Source organism: Peromyscus californicus, unplaced genomic scaffold (assembly GCF_007827085.1).
Source record: "Peromyscus californicus insignis strain IS unplaced genomic scaffold, ASM782708v3 Scaffold_2__1_contigs__length_46816999, whole genome shotgun sequence".
In the NCBI taxonomy this organism is placed as follows: domain Eukaryota; kingdom Metazoa; phylum Chordata; class Mammalia; order Rodentia; family Cricetidae; genus Peromyscus; species Peromyscus californicus.
The window spans coordinates 42921448-42945149 of NW_026294540.1; the positions used below are offsets into that span (position 1 = coordinate 42921448).

At 44.6% G+C, this 23702-nt stretch overlaps 1 protein-coding gene across 2 annotated transcripts in view; it reads left to right on the top strand.

The window, feature by feature from the left end:
- The first annotated feature begins 17568 nt into the window (after positions 1–17568).
- Positions 17569–23702, top strand: part of Rxfp2 (relaxin family peptide receptor 2) — a 63066-nt gene continuing 56932 nt past the window's right edge. For both annotated transcript variants that reach the window (XM_052754587.1, XM_052754588.1), the window contains exon 1: positions 17569–17776. In XM_052754587.1, coding sequence (XP_052610547.1) covers positions 17734–17776 — 43 coding nt within the window. In that variant the 5' untranslated portion in view covers positions 17569–17733. The remainder of the gene's footprint in view (positions 17777–23702) is intronic.

A 23702-nucleotide genomic window follows, 5' to 3' on the forward strand; every position in this document is an offset into this window, starting at 1 on the left:
TTTACGGAGGGTCTTCCATGCGCTCAGCTTAGCGCGAGGAGGAAGAAAGAAAACGGAGGGAAAGCCCCATTTTGACCCAGAAGAGGCCAGGGGTTAGGTGACACCTGCCTTAGCTGTGGAGTGTCAGGTGACTTATTACCTGAAGGTTGTCACACCAGCCTTTAATGAGTCCCCACACACACCCGTAATCCTTCCTCAAGTGCAATAGTTCCAGAAATAAAATCGCAGTTGGTGGCTGTAGAAACTATTACCAAACCCATATATAGAGGACATTTGCCAAGAATCAGACGGACCAGGCCCGGGAGGGTCCAGTTTTGCCCGAGGACTGGAAGTCTGTCAAAGTCCAGCGTGCTCCAATATGTTTTTCCAACAAACACTGTGCAACGTGTGGTCATGTCATGAGCTCACAGTTTGGCGTACTGAAAAGAACTGAATTAGAACCCCCCAGAAAAAGCCAGAAAACACGGCACGAACGCCAAGGGGCGGGGCGTGTCCTCTGCTCCGGGCGCCCCAGAAAGTTTTCTTGTTGACTGCGTTCAGCCAACTTATTCAGCATTCAGACCTTTAAGCTAAAATGAGAGAAAAAAAAAATTATAAATGTGGTTTTTCGTGTTTCTTCAAATCCTATTTGCAGTTTATGAAATTATTTTACCAGAATTGCAGAAATCTGTATATGTAAAACAGTTAAAGGCTTCGCTGTATCACGAAACATGGTTGTCATGATGTCTCAGGGCCAAAGGAATTCTGGAGAAATTTGGAGAAGCCAAATGCAAATCAGTTGGCTTGTGCGACTCACTGGGAAGATTATTTTGCAGGTGCTGGGGTGGTGACTATTTCAATATCTTGTGACATGCTGCAAATCTGGGCTTTGGGCGAGATTATTAGACAAGGCAACTGCCGCTGAAATCCTGCGATGTGAGAGCTCTGTAAGGAGCTGGAAACCCAGCACCGCCAGGCGTGGTAACACAGACTGCGATGCCAGCACCTGGGAGGCCCAAGCAAGATCTCGAGTTCGAGGCTGGCCTGAGAGACACAGGGAGTCTTTCCAAACGTAGCAAACCCTCCCTTCACTTTCTGGTTGACTTTGGGGACTGTGATTTCCAGTAATCACATGCAGCACGGGTGAGACCAGGAGAAGTCCAGCGGACGTAATGCAGTGCCCGCATGTCTGAATGTGGTCAGAATACAGGGAACCAAAGGGAGGTTCTCCTATTGCGGATAGACGCTGCAACAGCCCGACCCCCTCTCCTAGCAACTGACTCCCGATTTGCAGCCCTGCAGGGCTCCGCGCCCCTCCTCCTCTTGAGGAGTGAGTTCTTGGTGGCACGTGTGGCTGCTGATCCGGCCCTGGACAATCGCCTCTTTGAATCATTTTATGTGAGAAAAGAATACTTTTTCTTTTACACTGTTATTAGACACTCAAGTGAGGCCGATTCAAACTGGCTCTGGCGGGTAGAAGGATAGATGGAAGGGGAAAGGAGGAAGTGGCTGGCTGAGGAGAAGAAAGCGAAGGTGTGGAATCCCGGGGAGGGCGGAGTCCTGGGGCAGGGCCTGCCCTCGCTGTAGCAGAGGAAGCATCCTGCATCCTGCTTCAGAACTGCAGGCAGGCTCCTCAACCAGGCAGAAAGACCACAGGTAAGCGCAGCCGTGACCCTTGATCAGGAGCTCGGCGTGGATCAGCGTTCCCGTGGGGCATGCTCTCCGAGCAGGCGAGCCATCCCAAGGAAAGCCACAGTGATGAAGATGCACGTCAGTGCTCGCGATGTTCAGCTGAGGAGAGAAGCGTCGCCCGTTCGCTTGATCATATGCACTCATTCTCAGGTTTGCTTAGGTCGATGACAGTGCGCTCCAGCTGTAGCGAGCACACTTCAGGGTATTGTCCACGGTCCCCACCCCACTGTATCCCGTGATCATATCGCGTTATCACAACTCAGTCTTGAGAGTAAATGTGTTCTAGACATTTCCCTGGCTGTTTGATATATACGACACACTGAAAGAGAAAACGTCAGCAGGTCTCTAAAAATAAACCCCTGAACCCGCTCCACTCTGAGATTTTCATATTGCTGTTTTTTTACTTCTTGCCAACCTGTATTAGTTTACAATCCTTAATAATCATTATATTTGAAAAATGGTTTCTAACTTTTATAAATGTAATGAATAAATCCAAGAAGGTCAACAGACTTCAGGGTCAAGCAAGATGGAGAAAGCTGTTCCAAAGCACATTATAATCAAATTGCTTAAAAACAGTGGCAAAAGGGATGTCTTAAAAAGAACTACGAGAGTAAAAGCCCACATTATAGGGCTGGAGAGATGGTTCAGTGGTTCGGAACACCTGTTCTTGCAGAGGACCCAGGTTCAGTTCCCAGCCCCCATAGAGCCCACAACCATCTGGAACTCCAGTTCCGGGGGATCTAATGCCCTCTTCTGGCCTCTGCGGGTACTGCACATATGTGATACATAGACATAAACGTGGTCATACATTCTGACACATAAAATAAATGAATTTTTAAACACATATTCTACTCCCTAAAACAAGATAAAACTGTTTAAAACAACAAAAGAAAGAAGATAGCAAAGACTTGTGAAAGCTGATGTGTGTGTGTGTGTGTGTGTGTGTGTATAAGAAGTTAATTTTTTTCTAACTTTTTATTGATTCTTTGTGGATTTCACATCATGCATCTCAATCCCACCCCTTTATATCCACCCTCTGCCCTTGTAACCTTCCCCTCCAAGATAAAATAAAATAAAATTTAGAAGAAAATAAAAAAGAAAGATCTCATTGTGGAAGCTGTAGTGTGACCCAGTGAGTCACACAGTATTCCCTTTCGTCCACACATCTTCACTTGCAAGTGTTCATTGCAATGAGCATTGGTCTGGTTCGAGGCCTCTGGTTTCTGCTACACTGCTGACACTGGGCCCTCACCGGGACTCCTCTCGGATATCCTGTTGTGGTCCTGTGTCATGGAGATCCTGCAGCTTTGGAGGTCCTGCAGGACCAGCCCCTTCAAGTACTCCAGCAGATCACAGATGGGGTGGATGTTGGGATGGGTCAACTCACAGCCCTGGGTCTGGGCCTGAGTGGTTGCTGCGTTGGTCAGCCCACCAGTTCTCCTTCATCTCATCACCAGGGTGAGCTCTCCAGCATTGCCCAGGCTAGCTCGCCCTATGCAGTAGGCAACAAGGGGCGGGGCTGGATCTCCTGTTCTCATTCCCTCAGAACCAGCTTACCCACACTGGTGAGGTGCAAGGCCCACTCTCCCAAGTGCTGCAGCTGATGAGAGACAGGGACAGATCTCCTGACCTCATGACCTCAGGGCCAGCTCTGCCAAAGGCTGAGAGGGGCAGTGGGGGTTCTCTCCTCCTCAGCCACATCACTGTATGGCAGATGAAGGGTTGGAGCCAGCTCCTCAGCGCCTTTACCTCTTCAGATCTGCCTCTCTCCACAGGACATGAACCTATCTATCTATCTATCTATCTATCTATCTATCTATCTATCATCTATCTATCTATCATCTATCTATCTACCATCTATCTATCTATCTATCTATCTATCTATCTATCTATCTATCTATCTATCTTCCATATCCCACCATATATTTGCTCTCCATAATAGTGCCTGATCTCTGGGGCACTGGGCAGGCCATGTTTTCTCCTCCCTGCCCAGGGTGGACAGCCCCAGGTGGATTTATGGTCTTCTTCTCCCACTCAGTCTTAATCAAAAAAATTGTTTTAGCCTGTCATCTTTGGGAGAAAAACAGATAGCCTGAAAAGAATTTTAGATAGCAAGAACAAAGTACAAGATCCTTTGAGCTTGATATAAAAAGCACATGTTTGAAAAAAAAAAAAGTCCAGCATTTATTGAAGGTATTTGTTAAAGCTTTTAATAAAGTTGGTGTAGAAGGCAACTCTTCACTCAACAAAGGACATGAACAAAAGGCTCACGGCAGCATTTGTGGCGCAGGGTGAACGCTTCCCCCGTGGGTGAGAACAGGCATACATGCCCACTCTTGTGGCTCCTGTGGCACAGGGTGAACGCTTCCCCCGTGGGTGAGAACAGGCATACATGCCCAGTCTTGTGGCTCCTGTGGCCCAGGGTGAATGCTTCCCCCGTGGGTGAGAACAGGCACCCTGCCCACTCTTGTGGCTCCTGTGGCCCAGGGTGAATGCTTCCCCTGCAGATAAGAAGAGGCACCCTGCCCACCCTCGTCACTCAGTCCAGCACAGTACTGTGACTCATCTATGTGACAAGGCAAGAAGAATATAAAAGTCCGACAGAGAAACATTGCTGACTTTGCAGACAGACTGATGCTCCACCATTAGAATCTATAAGGGTTACAAAAAGCCACCCCAATTGCGGAGTGCTCAGCAGAGTGTCTATATATGGCATCAGTATGCAAACATAATTGAATTTTGATATTCCAGTAGTAAGAACTCAGAAATAAATGTAAAAGATATGTATAACTGGGCCAGTGAGATGATGTGGCGGGCATATGCGTTTACTCCCAAGCCTAACAAGCTGAGTCGGGTCCCCAGATGATGGAAGGAGAGGGTTCACTCCTCAAGATAGTCCTCTGACGTCTATACCCACAACACACACGTGCTCACATGAACACACACACACAGTCACACACAATAATAAATCAATTTTACTTTAAATTTTTAAAAATATATAAATCTTTTAACATCTTAAAGAATGCTGTATTTAAGGATAATTTTAAACAAATATGTACAAGGTCTGTGCAGGGCACACCACAGAGCACCGTGAAAATTAAAAAGAGGAAATGAATAGACACTACTACCACGTCCGTCTGTCAATCAGAAGATCCAACATGAAAATAAACCCCCCGATTTGTTTCTCCATAGATGCCATGCTTGGTAAGAGCAACAGCACATACAGAAATTGAGTTAATGTGGCGGGAACACGAACAGCCCAGACAGCTTTGACCAAGAAGCAACCTTAAGGTCTTGGAGCAGCCGACTTACAGACTTACCATGAAGCTGCAGTGGTAAACACAGTCGCAGTCGTGGCAAAATGATAGACGATAAATCGATAGCCCAGAACACAGATTCAGGAGGTAGACTTAGACACACACGTGCTCGATTGACTTTGTGACGAAGCCTTCAGGATAATTCAACGAGGCAATGAAAGCCTTTTCAACAGCAGCTGCTGGAGTGAGCGAAGAACCAGATACAGGAAGTTAGTCTTGACTCATCTTGCCGAAAATAAAAGAAAACACAAAATTGATCGTTATGCAAATATGCATTTAGTTGTGTATAACCTGTAATTCAATAAAGCTGTTTAAACGTGTATATAAGCCCCACTGTTGCATAGAATGTATTTTTGCTATATTCGGTATATTAAAAGAACTGGTGGGGCTGCAGAGATGCCTCTGTGGGGAGCCTGAAATCAATATCTGTTAGATTCAAATTATGCAATGCCAGTGAAGAGCAGATCTTGCTCTTGCAGAGGACCCGAACTCAGGTCCTTAAATACTTTAAACAAAACAAAAAAGCCAGTGGGAAAAACAATGACAAATTCAAAGCCACTCAGTTGTTACGTGGCAGGATGTGTCGTTAGAGGCCTTATTTAGAAATCACTGAAGTTCCAGAGCACGCAAGGTTCTCTGGCTGTGTACAGTCAGGATCAAACTCCTGTTTAACGAGTCTTCATTACATGTGATTAGCACACGTGGGCTCCATTTGGGCATAACCAAAAAAAAAAAACGAGTTGAGAAAAGAACACAGAATACTGTGCATGGAAGATAAAGTCACACAAGTAATTTCATGCTAAAGTTTATACGATGTTACACACTTGAAAATCCGCATTTTTTAAAGGCTTAGTTAACTAACAGATGAATAGCAAAACCCTGAAACATTAAAAAAATGCAGTGTGTTTTCAGGGGTGGTGTGGCAGTGGCTGGAGCAGAGAGCTGGCACTTTGAACGCACAGAGCTGCAGAAGCCTGGAAACCTTCATTCATTACAGGCCCGTCTCCTAGGCTCAGGAGTGTAAGTAAAGACAGCTTCCCTAGCTCTTTGTTTTAGGAGTCCCCTGAGTTCCAGGGAGGACCAGAAACAAAAAAGGAGGAGCATAAACTTGTGTTTTGACTCAAGCAAAAGGCAATATATGATACAGGGAGATTGGTGACCGTCTGCAGCATTCAGACTGAGTCGACAGATTCTGGGGGTCCAACCAAGCTTCTGATTTTTATGATCTTATGAGAAGGAAGGGCTGACATCATGAATTTAAAAAGAATGTAGATAAAAAATGCTTTGTGACTGTTCACTTTAAATCAAAGATCACAGCCTCACCATACTCGTGCTGGTCTCTGGAAGGGCACATTCGGTGTTGACCCAGCACTGGCTTGAAGTTTGAAACGGCCAGCTGGTAAAGCTCTAATTCATTTTGTTACCTGACGCTTTAAACTGAGTCACCCAGAGACTGTAAAACGTGTGCACCGGAAAACAGCGGCTGTCGACTAGGTGTGCATTTAAATTCAGTTGCAGTTTGTTAATTCCAAAAGAGAAAGAATTTAGTTAATATTTCAGGAATCCTTCTGTGAGTAACAAAAGGAATGTTAGCTCTGGAATTAATTCTTGGATAATTTATTTCAAGAAATTTGGGTGTAAACATATCCTACAGTAGCTATTAGAAGAAAATTCTGAATCATACACTAGCTCTGTTTTCTGAGGAATCTTCATAGTGACTGGGCCCCAGTTTTCACTCACATCAGCAAGAATGCTGTTCCTCTTTCCCCACATCCTTGCCGCATTTATAGTCATTTACGTCCCTAATAACAGTCTTTTTGACGGAGGGTACATGGAATCTTAATGAAGTTTTGATCTGATACTGAATATTTTTCATACATTTATTGACGTTCATACTTGCTCACTTCCCCTTTCATTAATTAGGTCTTTTACGTTGGCTTTACTTTCCTATTTCTTTACATGTTCTGGAAGTTATCCATCTATTGGATGTATAGCAGGCAAATATTTTTTATAATAATATATGCTAATTGTCTTACTTGACATTCAGAATATTTTGAATTTAGTAAAATCCCATTTGTCAAAAAATAAGAGAATAAAATGCCTATAAGGAAAGTTACATTCATATGTTAACTTGCTGTGGGATGTTCTGTATGGCAAATGTGTTGCTCTGATTGGTTGGTAAATAAAACACTGATTGGCCAGTAGTGGCCAGGCAGGAAGTATAGGCAGGACAAGGAGGAGAATAAAGCTGGGAAGTAGAAGGCTGAGTCAGAGAGACACTGCCAGCCGCCACGATGACAAACAGCATGTGAAGATGTCGGTAAGCCACGAGCCACGTGGCAAGGTATAGATTTATGGAAATGGATTAATTTAAGCTATAAGAACAGTTAGCAAGAAGCCTGCCACGGCCATACAGATTGTAACCAATATAAGTCTCTGTGTTTACTTGGTCGGGTTTGAGCAGCTGTGGGACTGGCAGGTGAGAGAGATTTGTCCTGACTGTGGGCCAGGCAGGAAAACTCTAGCTACATTAACTGATTCCATCTGTGTAGCATACATGAGTTACTTTTCTGTTTCTGTAACAAAATGCCCAACAGAAGCGGTTTGCCGAAGGCCGGCTGATTTTGGCTCGTGGATTCAGAGAACAGGATTCAGAGTAGAGAAACACGGAGGTCGGGGTGCGAGGCAGCGGCTCCCATTATGCCCACAGTAAGACAGTGAGGAGAGATGAATGCTGGAGCTCAGTCCACTTCCTCCTTTTGATTGTTTGGGACTGCTGCCCATGGAGTGGGACACCCACATTCAGAATGAGTTTTCCCACCTCCACTAAAGCTTTGTTAAACGCCCTCGTGGGCACACCCAGAGCTTTGCCTCCTACAGGATTCTAAATGCCATCAAACTAGGAAAGAAGGCTGGTCAACACATGCCCCCTCCCTTCCCTTGTTGTCATGACAACCAAACATCTCCCTTTAAATGTTCTGCCTCTGGTCCTCAATGGTTCACAGCTATCTCATAAGGTAAAATGTGTTTGGTTCATAGTCTTTCACAGTTCCTACACTGTTTTAAAAAAAAATAATCTTCCAGGCAGTGGTGGCGCACGACTTTAATCCCAGCACTCGGGAGGCAGAGGCAGGAGGGTCTCTGTGAGTTCAAGGCCAGCCTGGTCTACAGAGTGAGTTCCAGGACAGCCACGGCTACACAGAGAAACCCTGTCTCAAAAAAAAAAAAAAAAAGTCCGAAAAGTATTTCTTTGTACTCAAAGCTAGGACTCACAACTGTGAGCTTTTATATAATCAAACAAGTTACATCTCATATACAACAGGTCACAGTAAATATTCCTAGCCCAAAAGGAATGAATGGGGTGGTGTTGAGAATACCAAGAAAAACTATGATCAAAGCCATATCAAAACTCACCAGGAAAAACACCAAACCTACTACACCATGCATAACATTAGCAGCCTGTGGCAACAGCATATGGGCTCCAACTGCCTTGGTGGCCCTGCCCCCCCCACCCCCCGTGACCCTGTCTCCCCCCCATGGCCCTGGCCCACTCCCCCCCCCCACCCCACCTGTGGCCCTGCCCCTCCGGTTCTGCCTGCAGCACACGCAGCCCATCTCCTGAACTGACTCACCTCTGTGCCTGAAATTTCCTTGGAGCACGTCCCGTGTCCTGGCCTTTATCTTCATAGTCAAGCCCATCTAGAGATGTCCTCACAGACACCCCAGGGATCTGCCTCCTGTGTGACTCTAACTTCAGTCCAGTTAACGATGAAAATTAGCCATCATGGTGGTGCACTCTCCTAAGCTAGGCGATTGTCTGTGTTTTCCCTGAAATAGTAAGGATGGATTGGACCAATGGTTCCAGGCATGAGCCATGACCAGGTTTTCAATGGCAGTCCCAACCACAGTGACATCAAGTTCTTAGTGGCTTTAGGGCAACAAACATCTCTGCCTTGGTCATGATCCTTCGGGTTGCCTAACACCCATCGGGGTTGACTAGATTCAAGTTCAGGAATGTTCCCTGTGACTTTGGTGTGTTCCGTGTTTCAAGTTCACTAATGTTCAATGTGACTTTGTGTATGTCCAGAAACCTGACATTACTTCAGTCCTCAATGAAGTTAGACAAACAGGACTCATGTGTTAGCCCACGTAATTCAAACAGATGGCTCCTTTCTTGGCAGTTCATTGAAGGTCCTGTCTGTATATGAATCTTGTGCTTAATTTTACTTTGACTTTTCTTAAGAGATAGTGCTAGGAGGCGGGACAGAGGACTCAGTAGTTAAGAGTGCACTCTGCTCTTCCGGAGAACTCAAGACTGACCCCCAGCATCCATGTTGGGCAAGCTCACAACCATCTGTAACTCCAGCTCCAGAGGATCTACTGCCCTCTCCTGGCCTCCCCAGTTACCTGCACCCACATGCACAGACACACATATACACATAATTAAAAAACAAAAATAAATTTAATAAAAACAGTTCTAGGTACACAATTTTTAGTTCCCTGTTACTTTCTCTCAGAACTTTGAATGTCACCACATTTATTCTGACGTCCAATGGTGTTATTGACAAGACTGCACACGTGAGACTTTGGGCCTTCCTAAACATCTATCTTTTTACAAAGCCAGAATTTCAAAACCAAATGTCTCCCGGTGTACTTACGTTTATTTGACCTACCTAATTGTGTGTGTATTCACAAACCCTTGTGTTTTATTGGTTCTAGACACTCTAAGCTTCTCCAATATTATCTCTTCTTTATTTTAATTGATTTCTCCCTTAGGCACTTTGATTAACTAGCTATTGAAAATTTACATTTTTTTCTCTCCAAACTGCATGGTCTATTGATTGAGTTCTTAAGTCTCAGAAATATACTGTCTCTGTGGTTCTTTTTTAAAGATTTACTTATTTTTACTTTTCATGTATGAGTGCTTGCCTGTCTGTATGTCTGTGCACCATGCATGTGCAGTACCCACAGAGGCCAGAAGGGGGCATCAGGTTCCCTAGAGCTGCAGTTACAAGTCTGAGCTCCCATGTGGGTGCTGGAATTGAACCGGCATCCCCTGGAAGAGCAGCCAGTGTTCTTAACTGCTGAGCCACCTCTCCAAACTCTCTGTGGTTCTTTTGCAGGGTGGGTTATTTCTTCCTCTTCCTGTGATTCCATCTAGGCCTCCTTCTAAGGCATTTAATACTCGAGAACTGATCGTCTCAGTAACTGATGTGTTCAGGGCACAAATGTGTTTTTGTTGTTTCTGTTGATTCTGACCCACGTGTGTTTAACTGACATTCGACAATGAGCTAATATTTGTCTGACATTAAGATGTGAGTAAAACATGGCCGGCTAACGTGAGAGTGTTTTCCCAGAGAGTTTGCATTTCCTGTGGCCGCTGCTGCAGTCTCCACCTTTCGGGAGAGGGGCTGTGGGTCAGCTCTCAGAACCTGCCAGTGACTTGAGGGCTGGAAAACGCAATTCTAGTGTCCCACCTACTTATCACGCCACCTAAGCTTTTACATCTGTTACTGTGCTCTGTTAACATTACAGCATTTTTTTTTTTTGTCTTTCTTTCCCTGTAGACTTAAATTCCTTGTTTTGAAGTCTCTAGAAAGGCAATTCAGTTTCCTTAATACAGATGTTGTTGTCTTGAAGTACAAAGGCCTTTTAGAATACCTAACCTACAGCCGGGCGGTGGTGGCACACACCTTTAATCCCAGCACTCAGGAGGCAGAGGCAGGCAGATCTCTGTGAGTTTGAGGCCAGCCTGGTCTACAGAGTGAGTTCCAGGACAGCCAGGGATACACAGAGATACCTTTGGATGCCTGGGTAACAGTTTTGGCTCTGGCTCTGTGGTCCTGGTAGCAGCTCTTGCCAATAGTGACAGCTCTGGAGAAATGGAGCCTGACTTAAACTATTTTAGATTTAGGACAGCACGGTGTGCGCTCAGATTTTCTTGACTATACAAGAGTAGGTGACTGATTTGCTCAACTAGGGGACACAAAAGGCTGATGGGACCATGTGATTCGGCATTTCTTCTGCCTGAGGGGTGCCAGTGAGTCTGTGGTCACTTCTAAGAGGGTTCTATAAAACACCAGTATTAGTGACTAATGAATTAATTCATGACCCCACCTTGAGAAGCTAACACATAATTATAATCACAGATACTATGCTTTTACAGCAGAATTACTTAGGTTTTTCCCATAACAACTTATGATAAGTAAATTACCCTGGAGAATAGTGTCACTCTTGGCTTGCTGCTGTAGGCTCTGATTTCTAGTGTTTGTTATTATATAAATTCATCTTTTTGAGGAAAAGTCTTACCTATTTATGTAATTATGCATGGGATATCAAGATGTTCTTTACCCTACAAACAGAAAATGACATTAAACTGGTAATGGATTGAATTTATGTATAAAAATCAGTAGAATCTTAGAGTAGTCTTTCTCGTTGGACTCTTTTGGACCTCCAGCCCCCAAATAATGACACGGAGACTTATTATTAATTATGAAAGCTTGGCCTTAGCTTAGGTTTGTTCCCAACTAGCTCTTAAGACTTAAATTAAAAAAAAATTAAAAAAAATTAAAAAAAAATAAAAAATAAAAAAAAAGACTTAAATTAACCCCTTCATATTAATCTATGTTCTGCTGTGTGGCTCGGTACCTCTCCTCCTTGCTGTAAGTCTGACTTCCTAGGTGTCTGTCTCGCTGGAGTCCCCTGCATGCCTAGATCCATCCCAAGTTCCTCTCTCTGCCCGGAAGTCCCACCTAACCTCTCCTGCCTAGCTGTTGGTGGTTCAGCTTTTTATTAAACCACTCACGATGACACATCTTCACACGGGGTACAAATATCCCACAACAGATCTGTAGAGAGGAAAGGTGTTTCTATGTCTCTGCCATCCTCGGGTACAGTGGGAGTGTGGCGGCTTGAGTGAGAATACCCTCCCTGGGCTCATGTGTTTGAATGCTTGGTCACAGGCAGGGCAACTGTGTGAAGCGCTTAGCAGGATTAGGAGGTGTGACCTTGTGGAGGAAGAGTGTCACTGGGGGTGGCTTTGAGGCTTCAAGTGCCGATGGCAGACCCAGTTTCCCTTCCTCTCTGTCTCTCTCTGTGTCTGCCTCACTGTCTCTGTTTCTGTTTCTCTGTCTCTCCCCCCCAGTACTACACATGCTGCCATGCTCCGCACCATGATGACAATGGACTAAACCTCTTCCTTTCTTTCTTTTTTCTTTTTTTTTGGGGGGGGGGGAAGAGTTGTAGCTAGAGTTTTCCTGCCTTGCCCACAGTCAGGACAAATCTCTGTCACCCGCCAGTCCCACAGCCGCTCAGACCCAACCAAGTAAACACAAAGACTTATATTGCTTACAAAATGTATGGCCATGGCAGGCTTCTTGCTAACTGTTCTTACAACTTAAATTAATCCATTTCCATAAATCTATACCTTGCCACGTGGCTTATGGCTTACTGGCATCTTCACATGCTGTTTGTCATGGCGGCAGCTGACAGTGACTCCTTCTGCCTTCCTGTTCTCTCTGTTAGTCCCGCCTATACTTCCTGCCTGGCCACTGGCCAATCAGTGTTTTATTTATTGACCAATCAGAGCAATTTAACATACAGACCATCCCACAGCAGGGGGTGTTTCAAGAGAGGGTTTCTCTACATAGCCCTAGCTATCCTGGAACTCTCTCTATAGACCAGGCTGGCCTCAAACTCACAGAGATCTGCCTGACTCTGCCCCCTGAGTGCTGGAATCAAAGGCATGTGCCAACACTCAGGAGGCAGAGCCAGGTGGATCTCTGTGAGTTCGAGGCCAGCCTGGTCTACAGAGTGAGATCCAGAACAGCAAGTACTACACAGAGAAACCCTGTCTTGAAAAACAAAAAACAAAACAAAACAAAAATTTAAAAAAAGAAAGAAAGAAAAGAAAAGGTGTGCACCACCACTGCCTGGCTTAACAAACAAAATAATTAAATGCTTTCTTTTATAAAAATTGCTTAGGTCATGGTGTCTCTTCACAGCCATAGAACACTGACTCTAACAGGAAATTTAGTAAATACCTTGATTAAAAACACAGTTTGGCAAGCTAGTGAATATTATAGCTAACCAACAATGAAGCCATCAAGCAGTTCTGAAATGATATTAAAATCAAGGTTTTCTGAGCACAGTTAGGTAAGTTTTATTCTTGATTTAAAATTTTTTGATTCAGATGCAGGGGGAGAATTTACCTTCCACTAACGATGTGAAAAGATATCCTCGTTTTTTAATTTTATTTTTGTTTGGTTTTAGATTTATTTAATTTATGTCTGTGAGTGTTTATCCTGCATTCATGTGTGTGCACTATGTGTGTGTCTAATGGCTGCAGAGGTTAGAGGCCATATCAGATCCCCTGGGACTGGAGTTACAGATGGTTGTGAGCCAGCATGTAGGTGCTGGGAATCGAACTCAGGTCCTCTGTAAGAGCAGCCAGTGCTCTTAACCACTGAGCCGTGTCTCCAGGCTGAAAAGCGATCTAATATGCCAGAACGTTGCGGTTTCGGTCTCTCTAGAACGGACACTTGGACTGCGTGGAACTCCTTGCTGACCAACAGAAGAGGAAAGCAGCCTGCCTGGTCACATTCTCCCAAAATTAAACTGAAGTTTGGTTAATCTGAAACTAAAGCAGCAAATAGTGTATTTAGTGGTCATCAAATATCTGAGAAAGTGCTCGGTATCTTTCAGGCACCAGGAAGATGCAAATCAAAACCACACTGAGATCCTGAACTATCACGTCATCAAGAAAAGAAACACGAGGTGATGCACACCTTTAATCCTAGCTCTCAGGAGGCAGAGGCAGGCCAAGAGAGAGAGAGAGAGAGAGAGAGAGAGAGAGAGAGAGAGAGAGAGAGAGAGAGAGAGAACCTGGCAGGTTCCTGGAGAGCCACTGATCCCCAGTCAGTGGCGGAAGCCTGGAAATATGGTTCTGATACCAGCCAAAGACTCAAAAGGAGCAGAGCAAATCAAAAGAGCATGGAGAGAGAAAGAAAAGGCCAGTGGAGAAGAAGGCGGCCATCTTCCTCCTGACTTGCCCTTTTCGTCTGAGCTGCTACCAAATGGTTCAGCAAATTGTCTAAACCAAGCAGCACACTACCCGCCCCCCTTCCTGAGGAAAGACTCGAAAGAACTGAGGTCAGATTACTACAGAGATATACCCGCGTCTATGTTCTTCCCAACAGCTAAGGTGGGATTCAGCCTAGACACTCACCAACAGGTGCATGGATAAAGAAGATGCGGCCCACAAAGATCATGGGGTGTTAATAAGTCACAGAGAAGTCAGATAAAATCCCACGTGGAGACAGGAGCTGGACACCAAGTCGGACAACTATCGGCAATTGAAAGATACTGGGAGAAAGAAAGAAGACAGTTTTTTAAGGATGTGGCCCTGGCTGTGCCCCAGTGATGGCCACTGTGCTGGCTGCTCTCTGTCAACTTGACACACAAACCAGAGGTATCTGGAAGTTACCCCTCAGTTGAGAAAAACGCCTCTGTAAGATCCAGCTATCAGGCATTTTCTTAATCAGTGATGGACTGGGGAGGGCCCAGCCCATTGTGGTGGTGCCATCCCTGGGCTGGTGGTCCTGGGATCTGTAAGAAAGCAGGCCGAGCAAGCCATGAGGAGCAAGCCAGTAAGCAGCACCCCTCCATGGCCTCTTTATCAGCTCCTGCCTCCAGGTTCCTGCCCTGTTTGGGTTCCTGTCCAGATTTCCTTTGATGATGAACAGTGTCTTAGTGTTTTATTACTGTGAAGAGACACCATGACCACAGCAACACATATAATTGAGGCTGGCTCACAGTTCAGAGGTGTAAGTCCATTATTGTCACAGTGAGAAGCGTGGCAGAGGGCAGGCAGACATGGTGCTGGAGAGGTAGCCGAGAGTTCCACATCCAGATTGGCAGACAGCGGGAAGAGAAAGTGACACTGGGCCTGGCTTGAGCATCTGAAACCTCAAAGCCCATGTCCAGTGACACGCTTTCTCCAATTAGGCCACACCTACTCCAACAAGGCCACACCTCCTAATAGTGCCACTCCCTGTGGGCCTATGGGGGCCATTTTACTCAAACTACCACAAACAGCAATATGGACATATTAAAAAAAAAAAGCCACTACAGACTCGGGAGGCAGAGGCAGGTAGATTTCTGAGTTCAAGGCCAGCCTGGTCTACAGAGCGAGTTCCAGGACAGCCAGGGCTACACAGAGAAACCCTGTCTAGAAAAAGAAAGAAAGGAAGGAAGGGAGGGAGGGAGGGAAGGAAGGAAGGAAGGAAGGAAGGAAGAAAGAAAGGAAGGGAGGAAGGAAGGAAAGAAGGAAGGAAGGAAAAGAAAAGAGGACACAACGTTGGTTTCTAAGTAGAGAAGGGAGGTGTGTCTGGGAGGAGCTGGTGTAAGGGGGTGGACATGATCAAAAATACACTGCACCAAATTCTCAAAGAACAAATAAAAAGAAAGACTAATGAAGGACTAGGAAAGGTGATCAAAAGACATCACTTGCATGTGTTCAAATATCACAGGGCAACTCTTTTGTCTGATTAGTGAAGTGTCCTCAAAGGAAGAGGATTGAGTGTTATATTTACAGTGATCTCTATAATGTCTATACAGGTCACTCTGGTAGAGACTGGCAGTCTGCACCCCTTATCCAGACAGAACCAGGTACCTCAAATTTCAGCACACAAACTCCCTGCAATTAGTAAGAACCTGGTTAAATTGCCCTGGATAGTATGTCATGTATAGAGGGGCTGGGTGGGGGTGAGGCAGTTGTAGTGAAGATCACTAAGGCCCTTGTGTACTTCTCTGAAGCAATTTGCCAAGTCCTCCATTCTAGCTCTGCGTGAAGCACCCCCCTGGAACCCGCTTGCAAAGTGTGCCTTTAAGGAGAAGTTGGATTCGTTCGCCCCTGCTTACACACATATATGGTGTCCCTGTGTGCATTTCAGCCTCTGCAGTTGCAGGTCAGGTACCCACGACACATCAGAGGTAAAATGCATTGCCTGCCTTCCCACGCCAGGAATGAGCTGACGGTGTTCCTAATTATTATTCATAATTACTGAATTCAGCATCTTCCTATGTCAGCATCTCAAAGATTACCTCTGAACAGCCTGATACAGGTGAAATGGCTTTTGCAAATTCAGTTATTATTAAGTTTGGACTTAGCATTAATGCAGAATTCTAAACCAGAGTCTTTGAAGTTTAGACACCTTTTTCTTTCCCCAAAGATACATTTTTTTTGGTAGAGGCTATATTTAAACTTCAAATAGCCTTGTGATGGCCAATTAATGGTACTTTATTTTAAGATTTATGCTTTAAGTTTTAACACCCGACTCTCAGCGTCCATCAGTACACGAATCCGAAGTGATCTCATCAGCACAGTGAGTCTTTTTGTTGTTTTTTTAAGTGATTGGTTTTGTTTTGTTTGTTTTTTGTTTTTTTGCTGTTGTTTTCGTTTTGTTTTATCTTCAAAGACCTCAAGTTCAGTGAACAACAGCAAAAAAAGTTTCTTTAAGCATCAGAAAAACTTTCACACACTTCTTTTCATGTTTGACTCTGATGCTTTTTCCTTTTGTCTGAAAGTCAGAAGAGCCTGGACTTCAACGTACCGAGAGAGTGTCGAAAGGAATGTAGCTCACTTCTTAAAAGGCTCAAGATCTGACTTGATTGTGTGATAAATAAAATATTTTGTGTCTCAAATTCTGTTTGAGTTCTTAGTCAATCACAGGCTGCAGGGAAAGAGAGTGAGGCCGTCGGGCCCCACCTGCCGACGGCCAGTGGCTGCTGCTGCGAGCAGGGGTTGCGTCCTTTCCCAAACTGTCTGCTCTCATCCGCGCTTCAGCCCTTCTCCACAGACCGTTTCCAGTTAGTGAAAAAAATAAAGAATCTATACTCTGCCAAGGAAATCCTGCTTGTCTTTCTGGAACATCATTTAGGATTACACTCGGAGCTTACACGAAGCCCGCTGTTTAAAAAGCTGCTTTGGGGTGTGAGCGAGAAAGACGCCACAGTGGCATTGAGTGGGTGTGAGACCCAGACTTGAGTTTAAGCGGGGAGCTCTGTGCTTTAAAACTCGACCGTGGTTATGAGGAAACGGAGCAAAGTTTAAAGTATTCGGTGGCTGTTTCACCTGATGAACACAAGGCCACACTTGGAACCCTTACCATCTGTCTGAATGTCACTTGAAAACCTCTCAGCACGGACCCTGGTGTCCTTCATGTATGTGTTAGCAAGGAGTTTTCTCTCATTTGCATCGTGTATAAAAACTGCTTCTAAAGCGTTCCCAGTCCGTTCTTGGTAGATCTATATTGCTTCACACTTTGGGATCCGTACATATGTTCAGATTAAGAATGGGTACGAGTTGCTCCAGGGGCTTCGAAGAAAAACATCAAGCTATTAAAATATTGGTTATCTAATAAGGCTAAAGTGCTATTTACACCACCCTTTTACACCAGGATGGACGTGCTGGCCAGGAACACAACTCTACGTTTAAAATAAAGTGAAACAAACAAAATGTAAGGACAGGGGGGAAAAAACCCAACAGGCTCCCCAGTGACAAGCGTCGGTGTCCCTTCATGCCAGGGAGGTTTCAGCTGAGCATGCTCAGACACATGGGAGGCACCAGACTCTATCAGAACTCCTTCCAAGGAGCAAGGAGGACACGTCGAAGAACGCAGCTGCTGCAAGCCTACCGCTCTGTCCTCTGATTCCGGCGGCGCCTCTCTCGCTCAGATTGATTGCTATGTGGCTCCTACTTCAGATCATCGTTCTGACGGGGGTCAAAGGTAAGGCTGCTGCTTTCTCACTTTACACGACTACGATTCCCAAAGATTAGAAAATCGTTCTGTGATGTTTGCAATAGACTCAATGCAGGGTTTGAAAAACAGACACTCCAATGTGCATCCCACAGAAATGATCATTATGAGGAGCCTGAAGCTCCGCACAGCCTCGCAATTTCCGAATGCAACATGCCTTACCAGAAACTTGACTTTTCATGTTGTTAGAACTCAAGATGAGCTGTATTTTAAAAATCAATGTTGACATACCAATTATAGCAGAGAAAAAAATGTATTTTAGTATTTCCTTCTGAGAGAAGGGTAAATTTGTAAACTGAAAGATGGTTTTGTATAAATCCAACCTGTTGAAATATGCCTATAAAATGCATGTAATCAATTGTTAGTGGCTGGGTTGCTTTTTTTTTAGTGTGTTGTATATCTGTTTGTTTGATTCTGTTCATCTAAACTAGGGACTGCAAACCACAAGCAAATAAAAAAAAAGCCTCCTTAAGAGTTCACCTATGTAAAGTAGTTATTAAAATATAAAAATGTGTATTCTTACATAACTTTTTTACCTGTTCTGAGACTTGGAAAACTGATGTAAAGTGCTCACCTCCTAATCAGTAGTTTCAGGCTTTTAGAGCTAGGAACAGCTAAACTGTTTCAAGTTGAAGTAAACATCTAATTTTCCACAAAGTTATACACTTAACATCCACTCCCATGGCAGTGAACTCATTATTACTTTGGCTCAAAATGTATTCAGTTAATTCATAGTTTTTCTTTCAAACTTTTGAGAATAAATATTAGAATTTGAAATTCCTGAAAAAAAACTCTTTTTTTACTACTCAGTTTAATTAAACAAATTCCGAGTGAACGGTTTTCATCTTTAAGTAAAATGTACTGCTTAAGAGCACAGACACAATTTCTGAGCATAAAATGCAGTATTTAAGGACAACTACCAACAGATTTTTAAATATTTCAGTCTTATTTTGAATTTGTAATGACACTAAAATTTTGTTTCACATTGCGTGTAAAAGGCCCTACCCCAGTGTACACAGCACGGCTTTGGATTTTGTGTTTTAACCTCTCTTACATGGAAATCTGTTCTCTAATGAGAAACAATAAATTCAGCTTTCAGGAAACCACGGCTTTAGAAACAGGGGTCTGATTTGGTTGAAGATCTCAATTCAGAAGGCCGTGTTCTGTCCCCATTCAGTTTAGGAGGATGGTCAAGAAGGGAAGAGTGAGGAGAAGGCCCCTGCACTCTCTAACAAGCCCTCCCTCGATGCCCAGAACTTAATGATCACCAACGCCCTCACTCATCTTCCTGCGCTTGGGTGTGCTGACCCCAAAGCTGCTCTAACGTTAGGGCTAATAGTTTACTGCAGCGATCGGCTCGGAAAAGTAGCGGGACAGAGAAGAAATTTAAAACAGATCATTTTGGATTATTTCTGGGGGCCTCATTTTAGATTTATACCTCAAACCTGATAAACGTTTATTGATTAATTATAATTCTCTGATACATTTTATTTTCTAAGTTTGCATTACTTTTCCACGTCTTCAACCTTTATGTTTACCGTGAGTGGCTTTAGAAGTGCGACGTGCTAGTCAATACTGGCGTCTTACGAAACTGTAATTATTTGTTTTATAATTGCTAAAGCTCTTGTATTTTCTCATTCAATTCCTGACATTTAAAACAGTGAGGCTCTTTATTATAACCAAATGAAGACCATTACTTTTTTTCCCTCAGAATAAAAATTGCTTTCCTGAGTTAAGTTTGTGATCACTTTTTATAATGAGCAGTTTAAACTACACGACCGTTTTTCTCTTTGGACCACGATCACTCGAGTGCTCAAAAAGTAAATTATATTTACTGTCTTAACCAACAACTTAGGTTGTCTTAGCCAGCAGTCTCCAGGCATCTATCATGATGTGCACTTTATCATTAATTATTTCACTCTGGTTTATGGCTAACCTGACCCAAACCACCTTAAAAGGAATTTTAATGAATGAATAGGGACAGTGTTTCAAGCTCAAACAGTGCGCCTCTGTAGAAAATTAAAGTATCAAGTACGGAGACTCCTACTTGATAACTACCAACGGCCATGTCCTAAAATCGTTCCCTACTCGTCAGTGAAAGTGATAACGCAAAGCAGAGCCCCGGCGGCATTTTGCGGTGAGCAGGGTTTGAGTGCCCCCTAGTGGCCAAGTTGCAGCTAGGCCTTGAGGGGTGCCTTCCAAACCAAGGGTTCTTTTAACTTGGGCGCTGAGACTACAGAAAAGCTTCTCCAAGCACATTTTAATTTCACACAATTGCACCCATGCTGTGCCTAGCTGTGAAAATCAATTGTACTTCAAGCCAATCTTCTTGAAATTCTTTCTCGCCATTAATGGAAAAATAAATTTGCCTGCTTGAGGCAAAAACAGTGTCTGTTTGGGGTGGGTAAGCTGGGACCCCAAAGTCAAAGCATTCTCGGGTGTGTTACTTCCAGAGTACTGACTCTGCTGCGTGCCTCGCTCAGGTGCGCCCCGCTCAGGTGCTCCCTCACGGTGAAGGAGCATGGCCAGCTGTAGCAAAGACTTTCAAAACACCTTCCACCTGAATCCCAAACACAAAACAGGGACGCGGCAAGCAAGCTAATGCTGAAAAAAATAAACAAAAAAGCAAAACCCTGCATGCTTTCTAAATTTTGAAAAATGCTGTCTCAAGTAAAACTCAACTAACAACGAATTATTTGGGGGTAAAGTAGTTATGTAAAAATAAAGGCATGGAGCTTTTAGAATGAGCCAGGATTGCCAAACTTCATGTTTTCCTTATTCAGTAAATGTGGAACTTGCTAACTAAGCAGAATCAATGTGCTTGTCTTACACAAGATAGACTAGTGGAGGTACAGGGATAATTATGTGAAAATTAAAAAAAAATGTTTTTTTCTGTGTGTTTAATTCACAGGGCATTAATTTCTCATGGCTATACTTCCAGGGGAGGGAATCTTGGCGGGTCTTTGTATAAAATGTCCCCCCAAAACAATTGATTTTGCATTCACATGATAAATAGGCATTTGAACGGTTAACGCTAGAAAAACACTGCAGTTGAGAAATTAGCCATGTTGTGAAGAAAAGGGCCGTTAAAACGTGTTCAATGACAACTGATAGAATTCTGGCCCTCCTTTATTCTCTGGTCCTCCTCCTGCCCACTGACCCCTGACGTGGCTCCGTCCTGGTGATGCCCGCTCCCTTCGCTCCTACTCCTAAGTAGGAATGTTCTGATTTTGTTGTGTTTTCCTTTTTGCTTTCATTTTTACTTCACCTTTTTAATTGGCTTGTAAAACTTGTATCCATTTAAGGGAGGGGGGATCATGTGCTGTATCTCTCTCTATGTGCCTATGATGCGATGTTCAAATCAGAATAAACAAATATTTCGCACATACTTTTGATTTCTTTACAGCCAAATCCTCTAAAAGCCCTTTACTTTTTACGGGCGTGCATTGATTGTGCACATCAGCAGGACCCAGTGTGATGGCTCCAGAGCGCACCAAGCAAAACAGGGTCATTTGAATTTCCCTGTCTTTCTCGTCTCCTCATGCTTGGAGTGTGTGAGCACCTATCTTCCACACAGAGAGAAATAATGCACATTCTCCGATGTAAAAGTTAAGAGAATCGCCGGGCGCTGGTGGCACACGCCTTTAATCCCAGCACTCGGGAGGCAGAGCCAGGCGGATCTCTGTGAGTTCGAGGCCAGCCTGGTCTCCAAAGCGAGTTCCAGGAAAGGCGCAAAGCTACACAGAGAAACCCTGTCTCGAAAAACAAAAAAAAAAAAAAGTTAAGAGAATCTCCTTGGATGTACAGCACTGGTTGCTGGAGGCTGAGGAGACTCGAGGAAAGGAGATTGATAGAAATAACCAAAGCCGAAGGGCACTGCTGCTGTCCACAGCATGGTGGTATGACCACAGGTCACCATGGCCTGTCGGTGATTTGGGGAAGTCACTGCTTCGTGGGTTCACTTCCTGTGCACTTCCCCTCTGCTCGCCTGTGTGCCCCTCCTCCTATCATGTCTCCACCCCAGCTGAGCTCTCTTTTCTGCCTGGTCTCCTTCCTCTGAAATCTTCCCGGTTTTCCATGTCGGTGTTTCCCCCCTGTCTTGCCCCATTTCTCCGCTCCCTGCGGACCCTGCCACATCCAGCCTGACTCCCGGGGCTGCTCCATCAAGGTCGTTCACATCTGCGTCTGCATTTCCACTTGGGGACCCATCCCTTTCAGCAAGACCCCGCTTCAACATTCCTGGCCTCTCACCACTCAGTCTTTGCTGAGCTTCCTCCCCACGGGCTTCCTCTAGCTTCCTGCTTCCGGTTCAGCTCTACTTCCCTTCCTGGCGTTTGTGGCTGTCCCCTTGCGTCCTGGCCTGATCGACAGTCATCCCTGAGCTTGTGTGGGCTGAGACTGGGACACAAAACCCAAACAGAGCCAAATGAACATCATATCTTAGCTCTTGATTTGTCCACAATCCTGAAAACTAGGAAGCGCTGAAAACGAAGTTTGATTAAGTTTGTCTACAGATTTAGTCTAAATCAACCAAGGACAATCTAGAATCCTTCTTGACACATGTATTGTAAAGATGCATTAATTTGCGCTATAGAAAATTAATTCACTTAACTGAAAAATACTTGCCTTAATCAGCAGGAAATAGTATGCAATCATTAGCTTTCTAAGATTAGTACACAGCTATGTGTATATGTACATTGGAACTGGTTGCTCTTGCCAAGGACCCTGGATTCCAGTTTCCAACACCGACGCGGTGGCTCATAACCCTCTGTAACTCCAGTTCTAGGGGATATGTTGCCAACTTCTGGCATCTTTAGGTACCGGGCATCTGTTCTGCCTGAATGCATGTATGTACACCCTATGTGTACAGTGCCCATGGAGACCAGAAAATGGAATCAGATTCCCTGGAACAGGAGCTACAAATGGCTGTGAGCTGCCAATCAGGTGCTGGGAATCGAACTCACATCCTCTGGAAGAGCAACCAGTGCTCTTAACCACTGACCCATCTCCCCAGCCTCTGTTTACTGAGGCTTTTTAAGGATATAGATTTTAAACTGCTTCTTTTTATTTTATTTTATTTTATTTATTTTATTTTTTGGTTTTTTCAAGACAGGGTTTCTCTGTGTAGCTTTGCGCCTTTCCTGGTAATCGCTTTGGAGACCAGGCTGGCCTCGAACTCACAGAGATCCGCCTGGCTCTGCCTCCCGAGTGCTGGGATTAAAGGCGTGCGCCACCACTGTTTTATACCCTAGTCCTCCAACGTAAGTTCTCCCTGTGTTTGGCCCTGGATTTGAGTGTGAGGTTGGAGAAACTGTCTTCCTGCTCTTGACCCTCTACGAGTGGGCTCATGGGTGTATCCACACAGGCAGCTCATTTTAATATTTCAGGTATTTTTGTCTCATGGATGATCCAGGCCTAAACCCATGTCCTATTTACAGACTCCCCTCCCCCCATTGCTTTCCTGTTGGCTATGAGCAAAGGGTTTTATTGAGATTACAACTTCGGGTCACAGTGGTTCTCTCCTGGCCCACTCAGGGGCCCGGTACCAGCCTCTGCTGGCCCAGCTGCATTCAGACTTCTCCAGCTATCATTGGCCCAGACTCTGATCATACCAACAGTGGCAGACTTTCATGGGGCCGGGTATGGAAGCATACGTGGGATTTTCCCACAGTGGGGTGGGGTGCTTTCCCGGAAGTCAGAAGACACTTCATGCATGCAGTGCCCACAAAGGCCAGAAGAGGGCACCAGATCCCCCAGAACTAGAGTTAAAGATGGTTGTGAGCCACCATGGGGTGTTGGGATCTGAACCAGGACCTCTGCAAGAGCAGCCAGTGCTCTTAATTTTGATTGCGAAGTCTGTGCTGTATCAAGACGGAAACATGAGAGGGTACACACA